The sequence below is a fragment of the Pagrus pagrus genome (assembly GCF_965226575.1).
Source record: "Pagrus pagrus genome assembly, chromosome: 9".
NCBI lineage: Eukaryota > Metazoa > Chordata > Actinopteri > Spariformes > Sparidae > Pagrus > Pagrus pagrus.
In genome coordinates, this window is record NC_140193.1 from 4808567 (window position 1) to 4825762 (window position 17196).

The 17196-nt window shown below is 42.8% G+C and overlaps 1 protein-coding gene across 1 annotated transcript; it reads left to right on the forward strand.

Annotated features, from left to right (window-relative positions):
* Positions 1–5114: 5114 nt before the first annotated feature.
* Positions 5115–15600, forward strand: slc40a1 (solute carrier family 40 member 1). The gene is made up of 8 exons (XM_084362878.1): positions 5115–5477; positions 5570–5637; positions 5893–6052; positions 6305–6420; positions 9530–9656; positions 9908–10153; positions 10246–10887; positions 11840–15600. The coding sequence occupies exons 1-8, from the start codon at positions 5444–5446 to the stop codon at positions 12154–12156; spliced, it is 1710 nt and encodes a 569-aa protein (XP_084219004.1). The 5' UTR covers positions 5115–5443; the 3' UTR covers positions 12157–15600.
* Positions 15601–17196: the final 1596 nt, after the last annotated feature.

The following is a 17196-nucleotide window of genomic DNA, read 5'->3' on the forward strand; positions in this document are numbered from 1 at the left end:
CAATTATGAACTTTAGAGGTGCTGGCAGGTGGATTTTGTAACCTCCGGACAAAGCCAGGCTAGTTGTTTCCCCTTGTTTCCATTCTTTGTGCTAAGCTACGCTAACTATCTCCTGGCTTTAGAAACTCTTGTTCCTTCTGAAACTATATCTTTGCGTTAAAGATATAACGTGTAACATTTCTGCATTAAAATGTCTAAAAACAACTGGACCTTTGTTATATATTTTTGTTGAGTTGTGTGGAGGACATTATCTAGTTACCAAAGTATAAATCCAAAACGTGCCTCTTCATTTTATGTCGAGCATCACACATTAAAAGTGTTGCCATAAACACCTGAGGCTGATGGGAATGTAGTTTTTTACAGATACTGATAATGTTGGTTTTTTTTACCAGAACCCTAACCCTTCTGGTAATGATGAAAATTAAAGCAGAATATCCAATATTTGCTGAGTCTTGTCCAAAATGGTGGGAATCAAACCAGTAACCTTCCAGTCACATGACATTATCCACCTTGCCCTGAGATTCATTGTCCCGTCAGCGGTCAACAACCGCTAAAGATAAATGATGGTGAAGAGGATGATGAAACGAATGTTGATCTTTCTCCGGCGGTCGGTCAAGAACCTTTCAGAGCTGCAGTGTGACGGACAAACACACCTGTCTGAGGTCTCACGTTGGTCCGCCGCCCGCTCAGCTGCAACGTTCTATTGATCTGAAACAGCTGTTTACTGTTTACTGTTTCATTCCCTGGAAACAAGGGTTGTCATTTTGGAAAAGGTGGCCAGACAGTGACCTTTGATGTTTATCGTTCTCTCAGAAGCAGAGTCGATGCCCACAGAAACAATACGACCGCAGCACCGTTATGTTCCTAAAATGGGAAGAGGAGACAATCGTAATCATTGTTTCTGGTGTCCTATTGTTGGGCTTGGTGGCTGAACCTCAAGAGCCCAGCCTTCGTTAAAACTCAAATATTGCTGAGCTGTACTATAATACCTTTCAGCTCTGCTGCAACAAGAGCTCAGCACAAAGAAGAACAGAAGCCCTGCATGAAAAAGAGATGAATAATCTGATCCCTCAGGTGAGATTTCACACCTTGCCTCCACCTCCATCCCGACTTTAGCTGTGGCTTCTGACTGTCAGACGGCTTACGGCCGCAGGAGGCAAGTCACACTCGTATTTTTATCCTGGAAGTACAAATTTAGCCGACGTAAACACTGCTTGTTGTCGGGCTGTAAAGGGATCCCAGACATACCTGCAGGTCACATGGCCGCAGGATGACACAGCAGCCGTCTGACCACTGATGACAGGTACCTGAGCCCGACCGGCTGACACACCGGCCCACTAATAGTGTGGCTGGTAATCTGTTTGTAGCTCAGTGTGTGCAGACTTTCAAACGGCTGAGAGCTCTCTGTGTGGTCCTTGAATAGATCACAAAGGGAAAGAAGTGCCTATTGTCATCACTGGGCTCAAAATATGTGCTTATGGTACTTGTGAGTGTCACTTCTGCTCCCTCATACGATGAGATGGCACAGAGCACAGTAGGCCTAAGTGTTGACCTGGGCAGAAAATAGTGCTTTTGTGTATTTATTTTCATCTACATGTCTAAAAATAACACGATTTATTAGTAGCCATCTACAATCATAGTGCTACATGTTAAATATAGTGACTGGATGGCGTGAAAAGTTTTTGCTAACTTTCCTTCAAGCTATTTTTTGACAAATAAGATTAATCTCTTTCTTATTAAGAGTTAGACGAGAAGATTGATACCACCCTCAAGTCTGTACACCAAATATGAAGCTACAGCCAGCAGTTAATCAGCCTAGCTTAGCATAAAGACTGGAAACAAGGGGACACAGCTAGCATGGCTCTGTCCGGAGGTTACAAAACTACTTCAGTCACAAACCTCCCCACTCCAACAAAAGAAACTCAAATCTCAAGAGATAGTTTTTGCGAAAAGTCAGCAGTCACTAGCTTAGCTTAGCATAAAGAATGGAAACAAAGGGAAGCAGCTAGCCTGGCTCTGTCCGGAGGTTACAAAATCCCCCTGCCAGCATCTCTAGAGGTGATTAATGAACGCAGTATAGCTTCTGTGTTTAATCTGTACAAAACTGGAGAGTGAAATCATTGGTTGTGGTTTTATGGTGTCTGAGTGACATTAAAAACACATTTCAATTTTTACATTTCATTTCCCACTTATTTTACATTATAGACTTTTAATTAATTGACATCACTTTGCAGAAATCTGTTTTCACCTTGACATTAAAGAGCTTTATTGTAGTTTTTGGTCATTTATAAAAGCAATAAAAGGGGAAAACATCTAAGGAGGTTAGCTCCACATGACGCACAAGGAATCAAAGGTATCATTAAAGTTGTGTTTGTTTGTTTGTTTGTTTACAAATTTATGTTCACTAATAATATTTTTGGATTCATGTTAATGTGTATTTAAATCAGACACATTTAACAACAATAATGTTTCATTTTTACATCAACAAATAAACATTTTGAGGCTGAAATGTAAATTTAAATGCGTAAAAACAGCAGCACAAGATTTCCAGACTCCAGCCGTTGTAGTCAGTAATTGTAGATGCAGCTTTAAAACACTGGTGATGGGCTGTGAATCAAACTCATACTTCAGAGCGTGTTGTAACAGGTCTGGATATAATAACAAATGTTTTGTGGATCAACACGACCGCAATGAAAATCTCTCACGAAGAATCCAGAGGCTCTGCTCCAGCACACTCATTTTGGGTGGATCTGGACTAAGTTCTGATGGATGTTTGTTGTTCAGATGACAGGAGCACATTTTTATTGTCTTACTTCAGCTTTCAGAAACATTTTAGGGATTATAGAAAAGTGGATCAGTCAATAGAGAAAACTATTAAAACGGTTGAGATAAGATGCAGCACACTAACCCACATACATGTTATATTACTCATCACACGGTCGGTCTGAAGAAAGGCCGAGACACTGAGGGTCTCTCAGCCGATAACAGCCTTTTATAGTCCCCGGTGCCTCGATGAGCCATGTGCTCACTGACCCAGTGTTTACTACTCTTTGTGGATCATCTGCAGCCTGTAATTACAGCTGTGATTCTCCTCTGTTGACATAGATGAACAAATGCAAGTCATCCAAATGTGTGATTTGTACACATTTTGTCCGTTGCAACAGACTTCTTGGTAAACAGGTCAAGGGAAGGAAAATAAAAAAAGGTTTCAGACGTTGAGCTTTAGTTTGTGTTGTGCTGCATCAGATGCACAGAAGAGTTCAGTTAATGTTTAACTGTGAGCACAACCTCTCTGCTCTCGGCTGATGTTTGCTCTTTATTTATTATCTGAAGCACCTCTCAGGTGGAGACTGTATATAAAGAGAAAGAGCAGCATGTAATTAAATGATAAGCATGTTATTGGATCTGGCAGACGAGGAGCTGTGAAACACCTGAAACAGCTGGTGGACAAGTTTTATTACTCTGGATCATTAACTGTAGTTTAATTAGCGACACAGATTTATTGTAAATCTGAACTTATGCAACCGATATTCTCCTAAAGTTAATGAAACAAGTATTTACTCAAGTAGATTGTACTACTTGTACTTCAGTTAGTAGCTACAGTTAGCTCCTCCTCCAGCTACAGTAAAGTACTACTTACACATTAATACATCAGTGGTAACACTGACATGATATAATACAAAATACCGCTTATAAAGTACATCAGAGCCAAAGTAGCACGTTTTATTGTATTTATTAATAATCTATTAACTTAATGAGTTTTGAAACCTTATTATTAAAGTACATTTAATATCAGAGACTTTATTCATTCAGGTAACTTAACTGACAACATTTTGTATTTGATGTACTTTTAGTAGGATTTTGAATGGAGGAATTTTACAGTGTATTATTAGTACTTTTTTTTAATAAAGTATAAATACCAGCACTGTGTACAGGTGTAATATAAATACCATCACTGTGTACAGGTGCAGTATAAATACCACCAACGTGTACAGGTGCAGTATAAATACCATCACTGTGTACAGGTGCAGTATAAATACCACCAACGTGTACAGGTGCAGTATAAATACCACCACCGTGTACAGGTGCAGTATAAATACCATCACTGTGTACAGGTGCAGTATAAATACCATCACCATGTACTGTGTACAGTATTTATCACCGTGTACAGGTGCAGTATAAATACCATTCCTGTGTACTGTGTACAGGTGCAGTATAAATACCACCACCGTGTACAGGTGCAGTATAAATACCATCACTGTGTACTGTGTACAGGTGCAGTATGAATACCATGACTGTGTACTGTGACAGGTGCAGTATAAATACCATCACCGTGTACAGGTGTAGTATAAATACCACCACTGTGTACAGGTGCAGTATAAATACCATCACTGTGTACTGTGTACAGGTGCAGTATAAATACCATCCCTGTGTACAGGTGCAGTATAAATACCATCACTGTGTACAGGTGCAGTATTTATCACCGTGTACAGGTGCAGTATAAATATCATCACTGTGTACTGTGTACAGGTGCAGTATAAATACCATCACTGTGTACAGGTGCAGTATTTATCACCGTGTACAGGTGCAGTATAAATACCATCCCTGTGTACTGTGTACAGGTGCAGTATAAATACCATCCCTGTGTACAGGTGCAGTATAAATACCATCACTGTGTACAGGTGTGTACTGTGTACAGGTGCAGTATAAATACCAGCACTGCAGTATAAATACCATCACTGTGTACTGTGTACAGGTGCAGTATAAGTACCATCCCTGTGTACTGTGTACAGGTGTGTACTGTGTACAGGTGCAGTATAAATACCATCCCTGTGTACTGTGTACAGGTGTGTACTGTGTACAGGTGCAGCCAGGTGTTGATGGAGCCCGTCAGCAGGTAAACAGGTAGATTTAGCCTCCTGATAACAATGACACCTTTTCTCTGCTCGGATATGTTTCAGGCTTTTCTTTTATTTTGAGCGGTGAGCTGCGGTGAGCTGCGGTGCGGTGCGGTGCGGTGGGGGGCGGGGCCAGGGGGAGGAGGAGGAGGACCGCACTTGTTTTTGACACAATGTAAATAACGGCGGGTCACGTGACCGCGTGGGTATATTGGAGGCGGGACGTAAACACGGAGCAGCAGAGCGCAGCTAACCGTCGGACCGAGAGCAGCTCCGGCTTCGTCCCGTTTTTCAAAGCGCTCACCGGCTCGTTAGCTCATAAAAACATTTCTTTCCGACTTCAGCTACAGTGTTAGCTAAGTTTGGAGAGGAGACACGAGGAGGAAGACGTTTCTTTTATCTGTTTTCTTTGAGGGTTTTTGTCTGCGCGTCGCTGTGATGCAGCTGTAGGTCGACCTGCTTTAACGGTTTTGTACAAAAGAGGAGACAGAAAAACAAAAACAACATCCACTCGGTTCGGTTTTGACACCTGGACAGCTTTAAAAATGGATACATCTGGACCCAAGAAGACCTGCTGCGGTAGGTTACTGTGACTGCACGTTGCATTACACGATGATCGGCGTTAATATCTGCTGATGGAGATGTAAACATGAGCGTTTGTCCCTCCGCAGAGTCCATCACAGACTTCTTCACCTCGGCTAAATTCCTCATCTACATGGGCCATGCTCTGTCAACATGGGTGAGAGAGCCAGCACGCCGCCACACTGACATACAGGCTATTTCAAAGCACACAGCATCATGTATTTATGTGTTATTGTTGCCTTTATGTGTGGTTATTACCTGTCATCACAATACAGGATGACATCTTTCCCCTCTTTTAGCTCAGCCACCATCACTGTACACACTGCATGTCAGAGATGGGCTCCTGAGCCAGAGCCACACTTGGATCAAAGTGTCATCCTGGCAGAGTAATAATCAGATTTTAATCCAACAGGGTGACCGGATGTGGAACTTCGCCGTGGCCGTGTTCCTGGTGGAGCTGTACGGGAACAGCCTGCTGCTCACGGCCGTGTACGGGCTGGTGGTGGCCGGGTCGGTGCTGCTGCTGGGGGCCATCATTGGGGACTGGGTGGACAGGAACCCCAGACTTAAAGGTGAGGCGGTCCACATCAAGCATATCTGTCCGTCAGGTTGTTTATAACACGGGGTTTTGTCAGTGTTTCCCCTTGTAGAGGAATTTGGCACTGTTGGATCAGGTCATGGAGCCGGAGTGGGGGGGGGGGAGGACAGGGGGACGCCGTCCAACCCATCTTGTTAAAGCGCCCTAATGAACCAGCCTGTCAGACAGAAATCTCTTGTCTTTGATCAGATTTCTGTCCCTAATGTTCTTCGTGGTGTTTCCACAGTGGCCCAGACCTCGCTGCTCGTCCAGAACAGTTGCGTCATCCTGTGCGGGATCCTCCTGATGGTTGTTTTCCAGTTCAAAGAACAGCTTGTGGAGCTTTACAATGGATGGATTCTGGTAAGATCACTCGTTTGTTTGGACGGGATCTGATGGGGGGGATTTTCACTGAAAAAACAGTTTTTTTGTGGCCGTGTTTTTTCCTCAAGTGCAGCACTTTGACTCCAGGAGTGGGACTTGCGTAGTTTTTGCTGATATGGACGCCTGTCAGTGTGATATTTATGACCAGCTGAACTGCTTTCACATGATGAGTGAATGGACCTTTGACTGTGCCTCTCACTTAAATCGACAGCAGATTACTTGTTATTTAAATTCTCAGAAATGGTCACACAACTTCTTTCTTCTTTTTTTAAAAAAAACTACAATAATTGGTAACACTTTACAACTAGGATGCCACTCAACAGTACTCTTTTGTACTCATACATAGATACAAGCCTGATTTATTTAATCAAGATCAATGTTTTATTCCCTGAAATGCAACAAAAATGTTGACAAACACTCCAGTCTGACTTTCTACGCTGGTGTCACTGGTGTTTCCCAGTTACACATTCTAATTTTAACTTTTTTAAACAAATACAGGTGCAAGTAAGTGTTTTTGTTCATTTAAATCATAGCACATGTAACAAGACAGTTTAGAAACAAAACATTTTTTTAAATAACTTTGTCCGTGGGGTCTATTATAGGCTGAGACCCCTCTGAAGTCTCTAACCCTGCTGACAAACCAACAAACAAACAGACGTGATGAAAACATAACCACCATCAATTAAACTTTAGTTAATAGTTATTTCACTGTTAACAAACAATGACATAAATCAATCAAACTTTGTGTAATTCAAAGTGAAAAACGTGGGATATTACGAAAACAAAATGTATTTAGAGACTAAAGAAATGAAATAACAAAAGAAAAAAGACAGAAACAATAATAACTCATATAAACAGTAAACATACATTAAACAGAATAAATAGTTAAGATACAAAATTAAAATGAGCCTAAACATAAAATGATGACTTTATGAACCATTTATTAAGCAATTGTTTATTGTAAAGTATTTATGGTTAATTAATAATGTGCAGTTAATCTCTAAACAGTGTTTGGATGGCCGTTATAAAGTTGAAGCTGATGCTTATAAACCTTAACGACTCACTAATAGTGTTTTTCTCACTGGCACATTCCTCAGTGGGCTAACCTCGACTTTAGCCGAGGGCTCGCTAACCTGCTCCAGAGCCGGGTTAGCAAGTGTCGCAAATATTATTTAAGGCCACACCGCAAAGCCGTAGTTACAGCAGACTGTTGACTCGGGGCTGGTAGAAGTGCAGCGTGGATGGTGTAGCCAGTCAGTTTGAGTTATCCAGGGAATGCAGTGTGAAAAGCACTAAAACAAGTTTATAAAGCATTTCTTTGTGAGGAATAACCTCTGAGAAATAACCCTTTAATTTGATTTTTGTATTAATTTCTGAGCTTGTTATAATATTTTATAATCACGAGAAAACAAAGAACGCTGAGTCAGGTTCATGAACAAAACCTGAGAGGTAATCGCACACAAACATGTCCTTATAAGTCTGCAGGAATAGTTGTGTGACTGTGGTTTGCTCCGGACTTGTTTACACTTGTTGAGTTATGTGGTGAAGCCCTAAGCGCTCCCTCACCACAAAGATGTGGACCTAAATCTGCCGCTGACCGACATGCAGGACTGACAGGTTTCCAGACCGGTCAGGGTGTCAGGTTGAAACACAAAAGCCTTTCTGTTGACAGGGGGTTGGATGTCTCCAGCGTTGAACTCTCTGCATTTGTGGGACGCCTTTAGCTTCTCCAGGGAAAGTGGAGGGGGGATTTCACCATGTGAGAGTGTTTAGAGGGCTGGCCGGCGTTGGACTGTGTGTGTAGGTGGAGGGAGGTCGGGGAAACAGGAGATTGAGTGTCTCCTTGCTGAAGGCTGTGTAGTCAGCAGGTTGTTCAAGGCCTGTCACATGACGGAGAGGGAGAAATGTGGCCGGGCTTGTTCTGATCGGAGCAGCTGTGTTTTCTGTGTGCAAACAGATCAACAAACGAGCCGTATTTGCATTAAATGTGCCACATTAGCTCGTTTTCCTGTCATCCGCTGCTTCTTTGTTGCAGCAGAAGTCGAGGTCACATGTCCAGTATCATATCAGCCGTCACGCGTTTTCTCTTAAGCAGTTAATTTTCACAGAGTTTCATTGATTTTTTTTTTTCAGCAGGGAGTTGTCGGGTTTCCTCTTGTTTGCATAAGACCACATGTGAGACTTCTGTTGTTGGTATCAGGTGAAATCTGTGCTTATATTGAGGAAGTCTCATTTCACAGTTGGAAAAGATTTCAATACTCAGAGTTTCTTCTTGAATTTACATCATAGCAGTAAAATTAAAGGCCTTTTTTAAGAAATAGTGACACTATAATGTATATAAGATGCAAGTCTTTGACAGTATATCCATGTTTAAAAGATGAGGTTGGTAGTTTTCCAGGATTTTCCCAACCAGTGAAAGGTTTAGGTTCAGCAGAATGAATGTAAAATCAGTGTAGAGAGCATTAAAACTAACTACATGACTTTTCCCAGATCTGATGATTCTAGTTAGTCCTCACTGAACCTATTCAGCAAGTTTTATCATTCAGCTTTTTGGGTTTTGATGATTTCTTTAGCTACTTTTCCAACTTTTTGTGCATAAATATGATAATATTAATGCTCCAAAATGATGAGGGAGGACCCTGAAACCCCTCGCCAAATACATGCACTTGCACGCTGTTTTTCTGTCTTTTTTTCCCCATGAAAATACGAAATTGATTAGTCAGTCTCTAAATATTTCGTGGCACTCAGCCCAAAGACAAGTGGCGCCTCTTGAAGATGGGAAATTTCAAAAACGAGTGACAAATGTGTAGATTCGCAGGCTCAGTCATCTCCTACAGCAGCTGGTCACTGTAGATTTTTAGCAAACGTTAGTCAAACAGGAGAAAATGGTGCATCTGTTGGGGACTATTTTAGCCGGCGTATTAATATACGTTTGCTCTAAGTTTCCAGTCTCCTTATAAAACTTTTCACTTTGCTACTTGGTGTCATGTGCTCCACTTTCCTGGTGTTAATGAGGACTCTGGCAGCAGCATTAAAGACCAGCTGCAGCTGTGTGATTGATTGACTTTATTTATTTTTTCTTCCCTAGACGACCTGCTACATCCTGGTGATCACCATCGCCAACATCGCCAACCTGGCGAGCACGGCGACCTCCATCACCATCCAGAGGGACTGGGTGGTGGTGGTGGCAGGTCAGGACAGCAGCAAGCTGGCAGGTCAGTGTTTTAGTACCCGCAGCTTTCTTATCATCGAATGTAGACCTCACGTGACTCCGTTATCAGATCCGTCCAGCGGGCCAGACTTTGGACCCTGGATGCTGACTCACTCTCGTTTTCAGCTGCATAATGGAAAATAGTCCTGATGAACTTTGTGACCTAACCCTCACCTGCTGCCATATGAGTATAAAACTAACATCTACTAAAACAGGAACTTGATTTGTATCTTCTTCCTCTTCTGTATCAAACAGACATGAATGCCACAGTGCGGATTATTGACCAGCTCACCAACATCCTGGCTCCCATGCTGGTGGGTCAGATTATGTCCTTCGGCTCCCATTTCATTGGCTGCGGCTTCATCTCCGGCTGGAACCTGTGCTCCATGTGTCTGGAGTACGCACTGCTGTGGAAGGTCTACCAGAAGACGCCGGCGTTGGCCACGAAAGCCGGTCAGAAGGAGCCGCAGCAGGAGCTCAAACAGCTCAGCCCCCAGAAAGGTAGAAACAAGAACCTTGTGTTTGATTGGTATGATTATAGATTCAGATGTTCTGAGTCTGAGGATAAACTTCATGTTTCTGCCCTTTCGCAGATGTGGAGGACGGTCAGAGTCCTGAGGAGTCGTCTCAGCCGCTCATGAACGAAACGACAGTCGTCACCAAACCCGACTCTCCGAAGCAGCGCGGCTGCTGCTACCAGGCGACCGAACCTCTGCGCACCTTGAAGGCCGGCTGGGTGGCCTACTACAACCAGAACATCTTCTTCGCCGGCATGTCCCTGGCTTTCCTCTACATGACGGTGCTGGGCTTCGACTGCATCACCACGGGCTACGCCTACACGCAGGGCCTCAACGGCTCCATCCTCAGCCTGCTGATGGGGGCCTCGGCCGTGTCGGGAATCTGCGGCACCGTCGCCTTCACTTGGGTCCGCAAGAAGTGCGGCCTGATCCGCACCGGCTTCATCTCAGGCGTGGCCCAGCTGTCCTGTCTCATGCTGTGCGTCGTCTCCGTCTTTGCTCCCGGGAGCCCCTTCGACCTCAGCGTCTCGCCCTTCCAGGACCTTTACACACATCTGATCGGAGAGAAGGCGCTGCCCGAGGCCGAGCACAGCCTCACCGGCGTCCTTATGGGGAACGCCACTACTACTACTGCTGCACCGGCTGAAGAGATGCCCCCTCTGCAGTCCTACATGTCTGTTAGTCTGCTGTTTGCTGGCGTCATTGCTGCTAGAGTTGGTAAGTTATCTTAATACCATCATATTACTTATCATTACGATGCAAATGTTGATTGCACAATGTCTGTAGGATAATGCCACCATCAGCGTTTTGATTGTTTTCCTTTGAAACTTTCACTTCGCTATTTTATCTGCCGAAGTCTCCTGACAATCCAGCCTGGCACCGTTTTTTTTACCAGCGGATCATGTGAATTATAAATCACGACTCCACTTTTCACGTGGCACATAAGCAAAGTCTGTATTTAGTCGTATTTCAGTGTTTCCGTCAGGATTTCATCAGACCACGGTGGGTGAACCTCGGACCCTCTCAGGGAGGTCCGGCGGCGTGCTCTCCCCACAATGTCTTTGCACATTTTAAAAGTTAAATGCAACAATCTACTGCACTTTGAGACCAACTGGCTCAGAGTGAAACATGTTTCACTGAAACAACAGCATGATTGATGCTGTTATGACAAACTGCGGCGGGACAGATTAGACGATGGTGGGCCGCCACAGTCAGTATTCGTACTTGGGAATGCTCGGCTGGAAAGTCGCTGGTTTCCACTTTCTCTGAAGCAGAGTTGAAGCTCCAGAGTTCAGATGATCACTGATTGGAAGTAAATGATACATCGCCTAAATTGGTTTGATATTGTTATTTGACAGGAAATTAGAGTGTCCTTACTTTGTTGGCACGTCTCTCTTCCTTTCATAAAATTATAAAAGACCGCTTCCTGAATTATGACTTCCTAAAGGTGACTCGGGCGGTTATAAGAAGGTCCATAGGTTGAACTTTTCCATAAGTCACCAGAATTTCACACATGACCTCAGCAGGATGTCAGAGCAATATTTGCAACCTTTGCTTCCAGTATTATTGCCTGATAATCGCTGCTACAGCTACTGTTGTCCTCTCAAGTGGTTTTACTGCGGCTGTTAAGAAATAGCATTCGGACTGACTGTTGATCTCTGTCCTGCAGGCCTGTGGTCCTTCGACCTGACAGTGACCCAGCTCATCCAGGAGAATGTGATCGAGTCGGAGCGAGGCGTGATCAACGGCGTCCAGAACTCCATGAATTACCTCTTAGACCTGCTGCACTTCATCATGGTGATTCTGGCCCCGAACCCAGAGGCGTTCGGCCTGCTGGTCATCATCTCCGTCTCCTTCGTGGCCATGGGTCACATCATGTACTTTGGCTTCGCCTTCAAGAGCCTGGGAAGCCGCCTCTTCCTCTGCTGCTCGCCGGAGCAGAAGGTGGAGACGGTGGACATCCCCTCACTTCCTACCACCGTCTAACCCCGTTAAAGAGACTCTGTCCTGGGTACATACTGCTCACGCCTTACCCTACGCCTGCTTCTTATTCATCTAACATGCAGAATGCTAATGCTAACACAAACCAGAGGAAGGTAACTTAACTCGCTATGCGTAGCCATTAACAAAGCATTACTCATTAGCAGAAGAAAGCTAACAGTTACAGAAAACTAACAGTTTAGATGAGGCAGGTTTTCTCCTCGCAGTCTGGGAGTCAGATGAGAGCGTCGGCGTCTTATCTGAGAGTCCACGCTCTTTGAAACACACATGTACTGTTCAAGAAATCAGGGGAAAAGGCGCTGTAAAATATTCTCCTCCTAACAGCCTGGATCTAGCTGTAAAGATGTTTCAAAGGTGCTTCAGCTAACTTAAAGGCAAAACGAGGGAGAAATCTCACAGGGAAGCAGGCACTGAGGCTCGGATTCAGGGGGGGACGGCTGTCGGCTGAGACGCCAGAGGGGCTTTTCCACACACGAGTCGGTCCGACTCAGCACGTCAGACCAGCGCTGCATTTCCATCACAACAGGGCTTCCTGCTCGAAGGTGCGTCTCTAACTGATGCACTCTTGTGTTAAAGGAGTGGCTCTAAATCCTCCTTATCGAAGAAGCACGGCTAACAAAGCTCTGCTAATTCGGTGAAACGCAAATCAGCGCAGCACAGTTTGACAACGGGAAAAGCTCCAGAAAAGACAGAAACGCCCCCTTTTTTTCCTGACACTCACCTCTCAGTGACCCACTGGTGCTGTAGCTGTGTCTGTTCTCTGATAGCCTTCTCCTGTCAGCTCACAGGATTATATTTAACCAAACACAAAACTGGGATCTAGTCTCTTTATAAGGGTTATGCAATTAACTGTATTTATTCAGGAGCTGCGGACGGTTGGTCTTTTGTAATAACCGTTTCATCAGTATTGTGTGGTCGTGCCATAAGAAGGAAGTCCTATGCACCCTCGTCAATAACGCTCTCAGTTACCAAAGTGGCATAAAGGAAGTGAGGGAAACCAAACATTCCAAATATATATATTTTTACATCAGGTGACCGTAGACGTGTAGGTTCACTAACGCTTTCATACACCCGACTTTATCTGAACCTTTCTAACCCGCTCTGAGATTGTACTTAAATTTGTTTTATTTCCTGCTAGTTTACATGAATAGTGTTATTCTGTCACCTTTTTTTTTTTTTTAAATCTTTATGTTCCTTTGAGTAATTTTTTTTCAATCGTGATTGTTGTTACACAGGCACTTTAAGTGATTGACGTCTGTCATTAACGCGTGATCAGGCATTTGATCAATATTTTTGCACAAGGCTGAAGTCCTGACCCCTTCTCCTCCTCCCCCCTGTATTGAATCACTAATCGGCTCCTCGTCTGTTCTGGGGAGATTGTGGTTTTTAAAGAAAAAGAGGCACATATTGTATCACTCAGCACCACATGTTCATGTTCGATTGGAAAAACTGTACCAGTGAAGAAATCCAAATACACCCAGACTTCACCCTAAATGACCCCCTTGTTCTTCAAGAGTCAGCCAGTCAGCAGATTTTATCTGATCTCAGTTTACGCTTCAGACTGCCAACTGGATCTGTGATCGGGTTTTACTGCTGTAAGCTTCAGCGGAGGTTTACAGCTTTACAGAACCAGTCGAGAAAATGTTTTTCAAAAGTGTCTCATGAGAGTTTGGGGCTTTTTTTTTTTGCGTGCTACTTTATCCCTTGAAGTGATTTTATAAGTAAAAGAAAAAAGTTCTCGTTCTCACAGAGGCACAGAATTACATTTAAAGTGAGACATGAGAATTTTTACATTGCAGTTAAAAGACAATAAAAACAAAAGCAAGTGAATAGTAATAGTAAACTTAATACATTTGGACATTTGTGGATGTAATGAACATGTTTCACCATTTTATAGACTAATAAATTAATCAGGAGATCATCGACAATGATAATAATTGTTAGTGGCAGCCCTAAAAAATAAAAAAATCACAGATACTTTAAAAGGAGCTTCGCTTTAAAGTGAAGCTGTGTCACTTTTTTCTCAACTGTGGATACATTCACCACTAGAATGGCACTCAGTAGAGCGCATACCTCCGCCAAGGCCTGTAATATTTCATCAAGGTCCAGGTATGAAAATGGTGAGAAGCTACCTTTCTCGCAATGTTAAAGAAAGTGAGAAAAAAAACTCCTGGATCCGTCCCGCACCAAAAGTTAAAGGGGTCTATTCTGGACCGAGACCCGTCCTCCATCCAAGTTTCGTGAGGATCCGCTCAGTAGTTTTTGTGTAATCCTGCTGACAAACCAACAAGCACACACGGGCGAAAAACACAACTCCCTTGGCGGAGGTTATTACAGGATTAAGCAGAAAAACTGGCTGATTAATGTCAGTTTCAGAGAATATTTACACGTTAAGTGTGCTAACGTTAGCCACCATAAGCTACTGGTCATACCAGACCCAGTCAGGCTGTAGCAGCAAAACCCCCCGAGTGCATTGAACTGAGTTTTATTACTTCAGCTTTTCATTTTTAAGAGGAATCATTTGTAATTTTCATATTTCAGAAATTACACAATCTCGCCTTTAAGATCAACACCAGATAAAGTCGTTAACGTAGCTGCAACCAGCTCCTGTCCACCTCTGACCTTCAGTTGATTTCTCTCGCCTTACCGTAAATTAGCCTCGACAGCTGTTGAACGCACACATGTGGCTGCATCAAGTCGGTAACCAGCCGCACCCCGCCCGCCAAAAGAAATCTAGCCAGGGTCTAGCCAAGATTTTGGTAATGGTGGGACGAAGAAATATTTAGGTTGGAAACACAAGTAGCCACAGCAGATGTCGGAGAACAGAGGGCCGCTTTCTTAGCTGCACATTCCCGTGAAGTCTGGTGGCTGAGTCAGGATGTCTGCAGGTGTGCAGCGCCGCAGACTCGGAGGCAGCGGAGCTTAATTTGCTTCACCACAGCGGCTCTCTGAAACGGCCCGTCTGCTGATTCAGGAAGTCTCACACATGGCCATAACTCTTGTATTTTTAATGTAAATAACATTAGCTGTCAGTCAATATAAACTTACATACATATATAATTGGTAAAATGCAAAAAAAAAAAAAAGATTGTGTATACTGTTGCCATGCTGTTTTTTTTACGTTTTTGAATAGTGTTAACATTTGTGTCAAATTTCTGAAAGATTTTTTTAAATTTGTGTATAAAGTTCAATCACTGCATTTCATCTGTATCATACTGCTTGAATCTGACATATATCTCTCTGTATATACAGTATATATATCAGTGTTTTATATATATATATACACATATATATATATAGTTGTAGCTGAAGCATTAAATCATTAAGAAATCATCCGTTTTATGTCATAATCGCACTCCACTGAATATGAGGACGTTGGTTCTGCTTGTATTGCATGAGGTCTCTTAAATAAAGAAAACCTTCACAATCGCCCGTCTGTTTCGTGTGTGTGTGTGTGTGTGAGTGTGGGTGTGTCGTCACATACCACAGCAGAGTTAGCAGCTAATTTCCTCCCAGAATCCATTTCTTTCTTTTTTTCTTTCTTTCTTTCTTTCTTTCTTTCAGGCAGCCGTTGTTAAACTGAGTGACTTTAAGCTGAGCTGGATGATCTGGACAAAGGACAAAGCGTGACCTGGTTTTTGCGTGTAGTGGGCACGTTAGAGAGCTGTGACTGCACTTTGTGGTCATTTTAGCATTTAAAACACTTAATGTATATTTATTTAATTGCTTATTTGAAACCAAGAGTGTTTTGTGACGGTCATATCAGGAGCTAGTACGACTTTAAGAGCTTTTGCATAACACCAAATACCAACGCTAAGCAGTGGGGCCGTGAATGAATACACAATAGTACCTTTTTGAGTCAAATGGTATGTTAAAGCTAGCTCACAATTTAAAGGAACAGTTCACCCAAAAATAAAAAAGTCAAAAGTTATTATCTCTTCACCCCCATGCTGACGGAAAGTCGGGTTCATTTTGTTCATTATAAAGGTTTAAAGTTTCTTCTGTGAAACTTCTGTGTTGTGCTGCGAGCCAGTCGTTGGTGTTTGTTAGCTAACGTTAGCTAACGTTAAGCTACTGTTGCTGGAGAGCGTACATAAAGTCACATTCTTTGGACTGTAGCGGGAAATCCGACCCGAGTCCTTCAAGAAGAAATCCACAGTCCTACACGCTCGTACAGACAACCGAGAGAGACGGGAAGGTCTAGTGTTTCATCTCACGTTACAATCAGCACACGTGGCCAATAAAGAAGTGATTAATGCCTAATACGTGTTAATTACCCTTTTACAACAGCAATAAAAAACATTACATTTAGCCTGGAGATGGAGGTTTTCTGTGACAAAAGAGACAAATAAAATAACTTTAAACAATCCGAACTGAAATCTGTCCTTCACTTGAGATGTTTTTTATGACTACAGGATTAATGAGTGTCAGGCGGAGGTTCATCACATCTAAATAAAAACAGGCTCCTCCTCATACTTGAAGAACTACAGTACATACACGAGAGGGAAAAGGCCACTGACTGCAGTGAAAGTCCAATGTCTACAGTGAGTAACTGCAACTCAAGATAAGTGAACACAGTGGAGATATCTGCCTCTTTATGTGAACGATCTCTAGTATCTCCTGAGGTAATGAGCTGAACAGAGAGGCAGGTTTCCAATAAATAAATCAACATTATAGTCAGAGTCTCGTGTCGAAGCTTTGATTGTGTTTAACTTGTTTTGTTGAAGAAGAAAACTTCCAGGAAAAACCTCCGACTGTAACGTCAGAGTTGATATCAGAAGTAACTTTAAACTGATACGACGCTGATAGAGAGTCAGGTGTTAGAGCTCGAACACTGCTCAGGTTATCTATTACAGATAATTGATTGAGTTCGCTCACTCTAAGAAAATAACCTTACTTAGTTTAAGAGAGCACATTAAAGGCAAAGTTCACACAAAAATGTAAAAAAAAAAAAAAATAAGTCAAATAAAAAACTAGATATGGCTTTAAAATGTACAAAAAATCTGAAAGCCTAATGAGTCAATG

Bases quoted from the DNA above. Each gene is read 5' to 3' on its own strand.
- slc40a1 (XM_084362878.1), top strand. From the start codon at position 5,444: ATGGATACATCTGGACCCAAGAAGACCTGCTGCG. The intron at 5,638-5,892 runs GTGAGAGAGCCA...TTAATCCAACAG, and splicing joins GCCATGCTCTGTCAACATGG to GGTGACCGGATGTGGAACTT. The intron at 6,421-9,529 runs GTAAGATCACTC...TTTCTTCCCTAG, and splicing joins TTTACAATGGATGGATTCTG to ACGACCTGCTACATCCTGGT.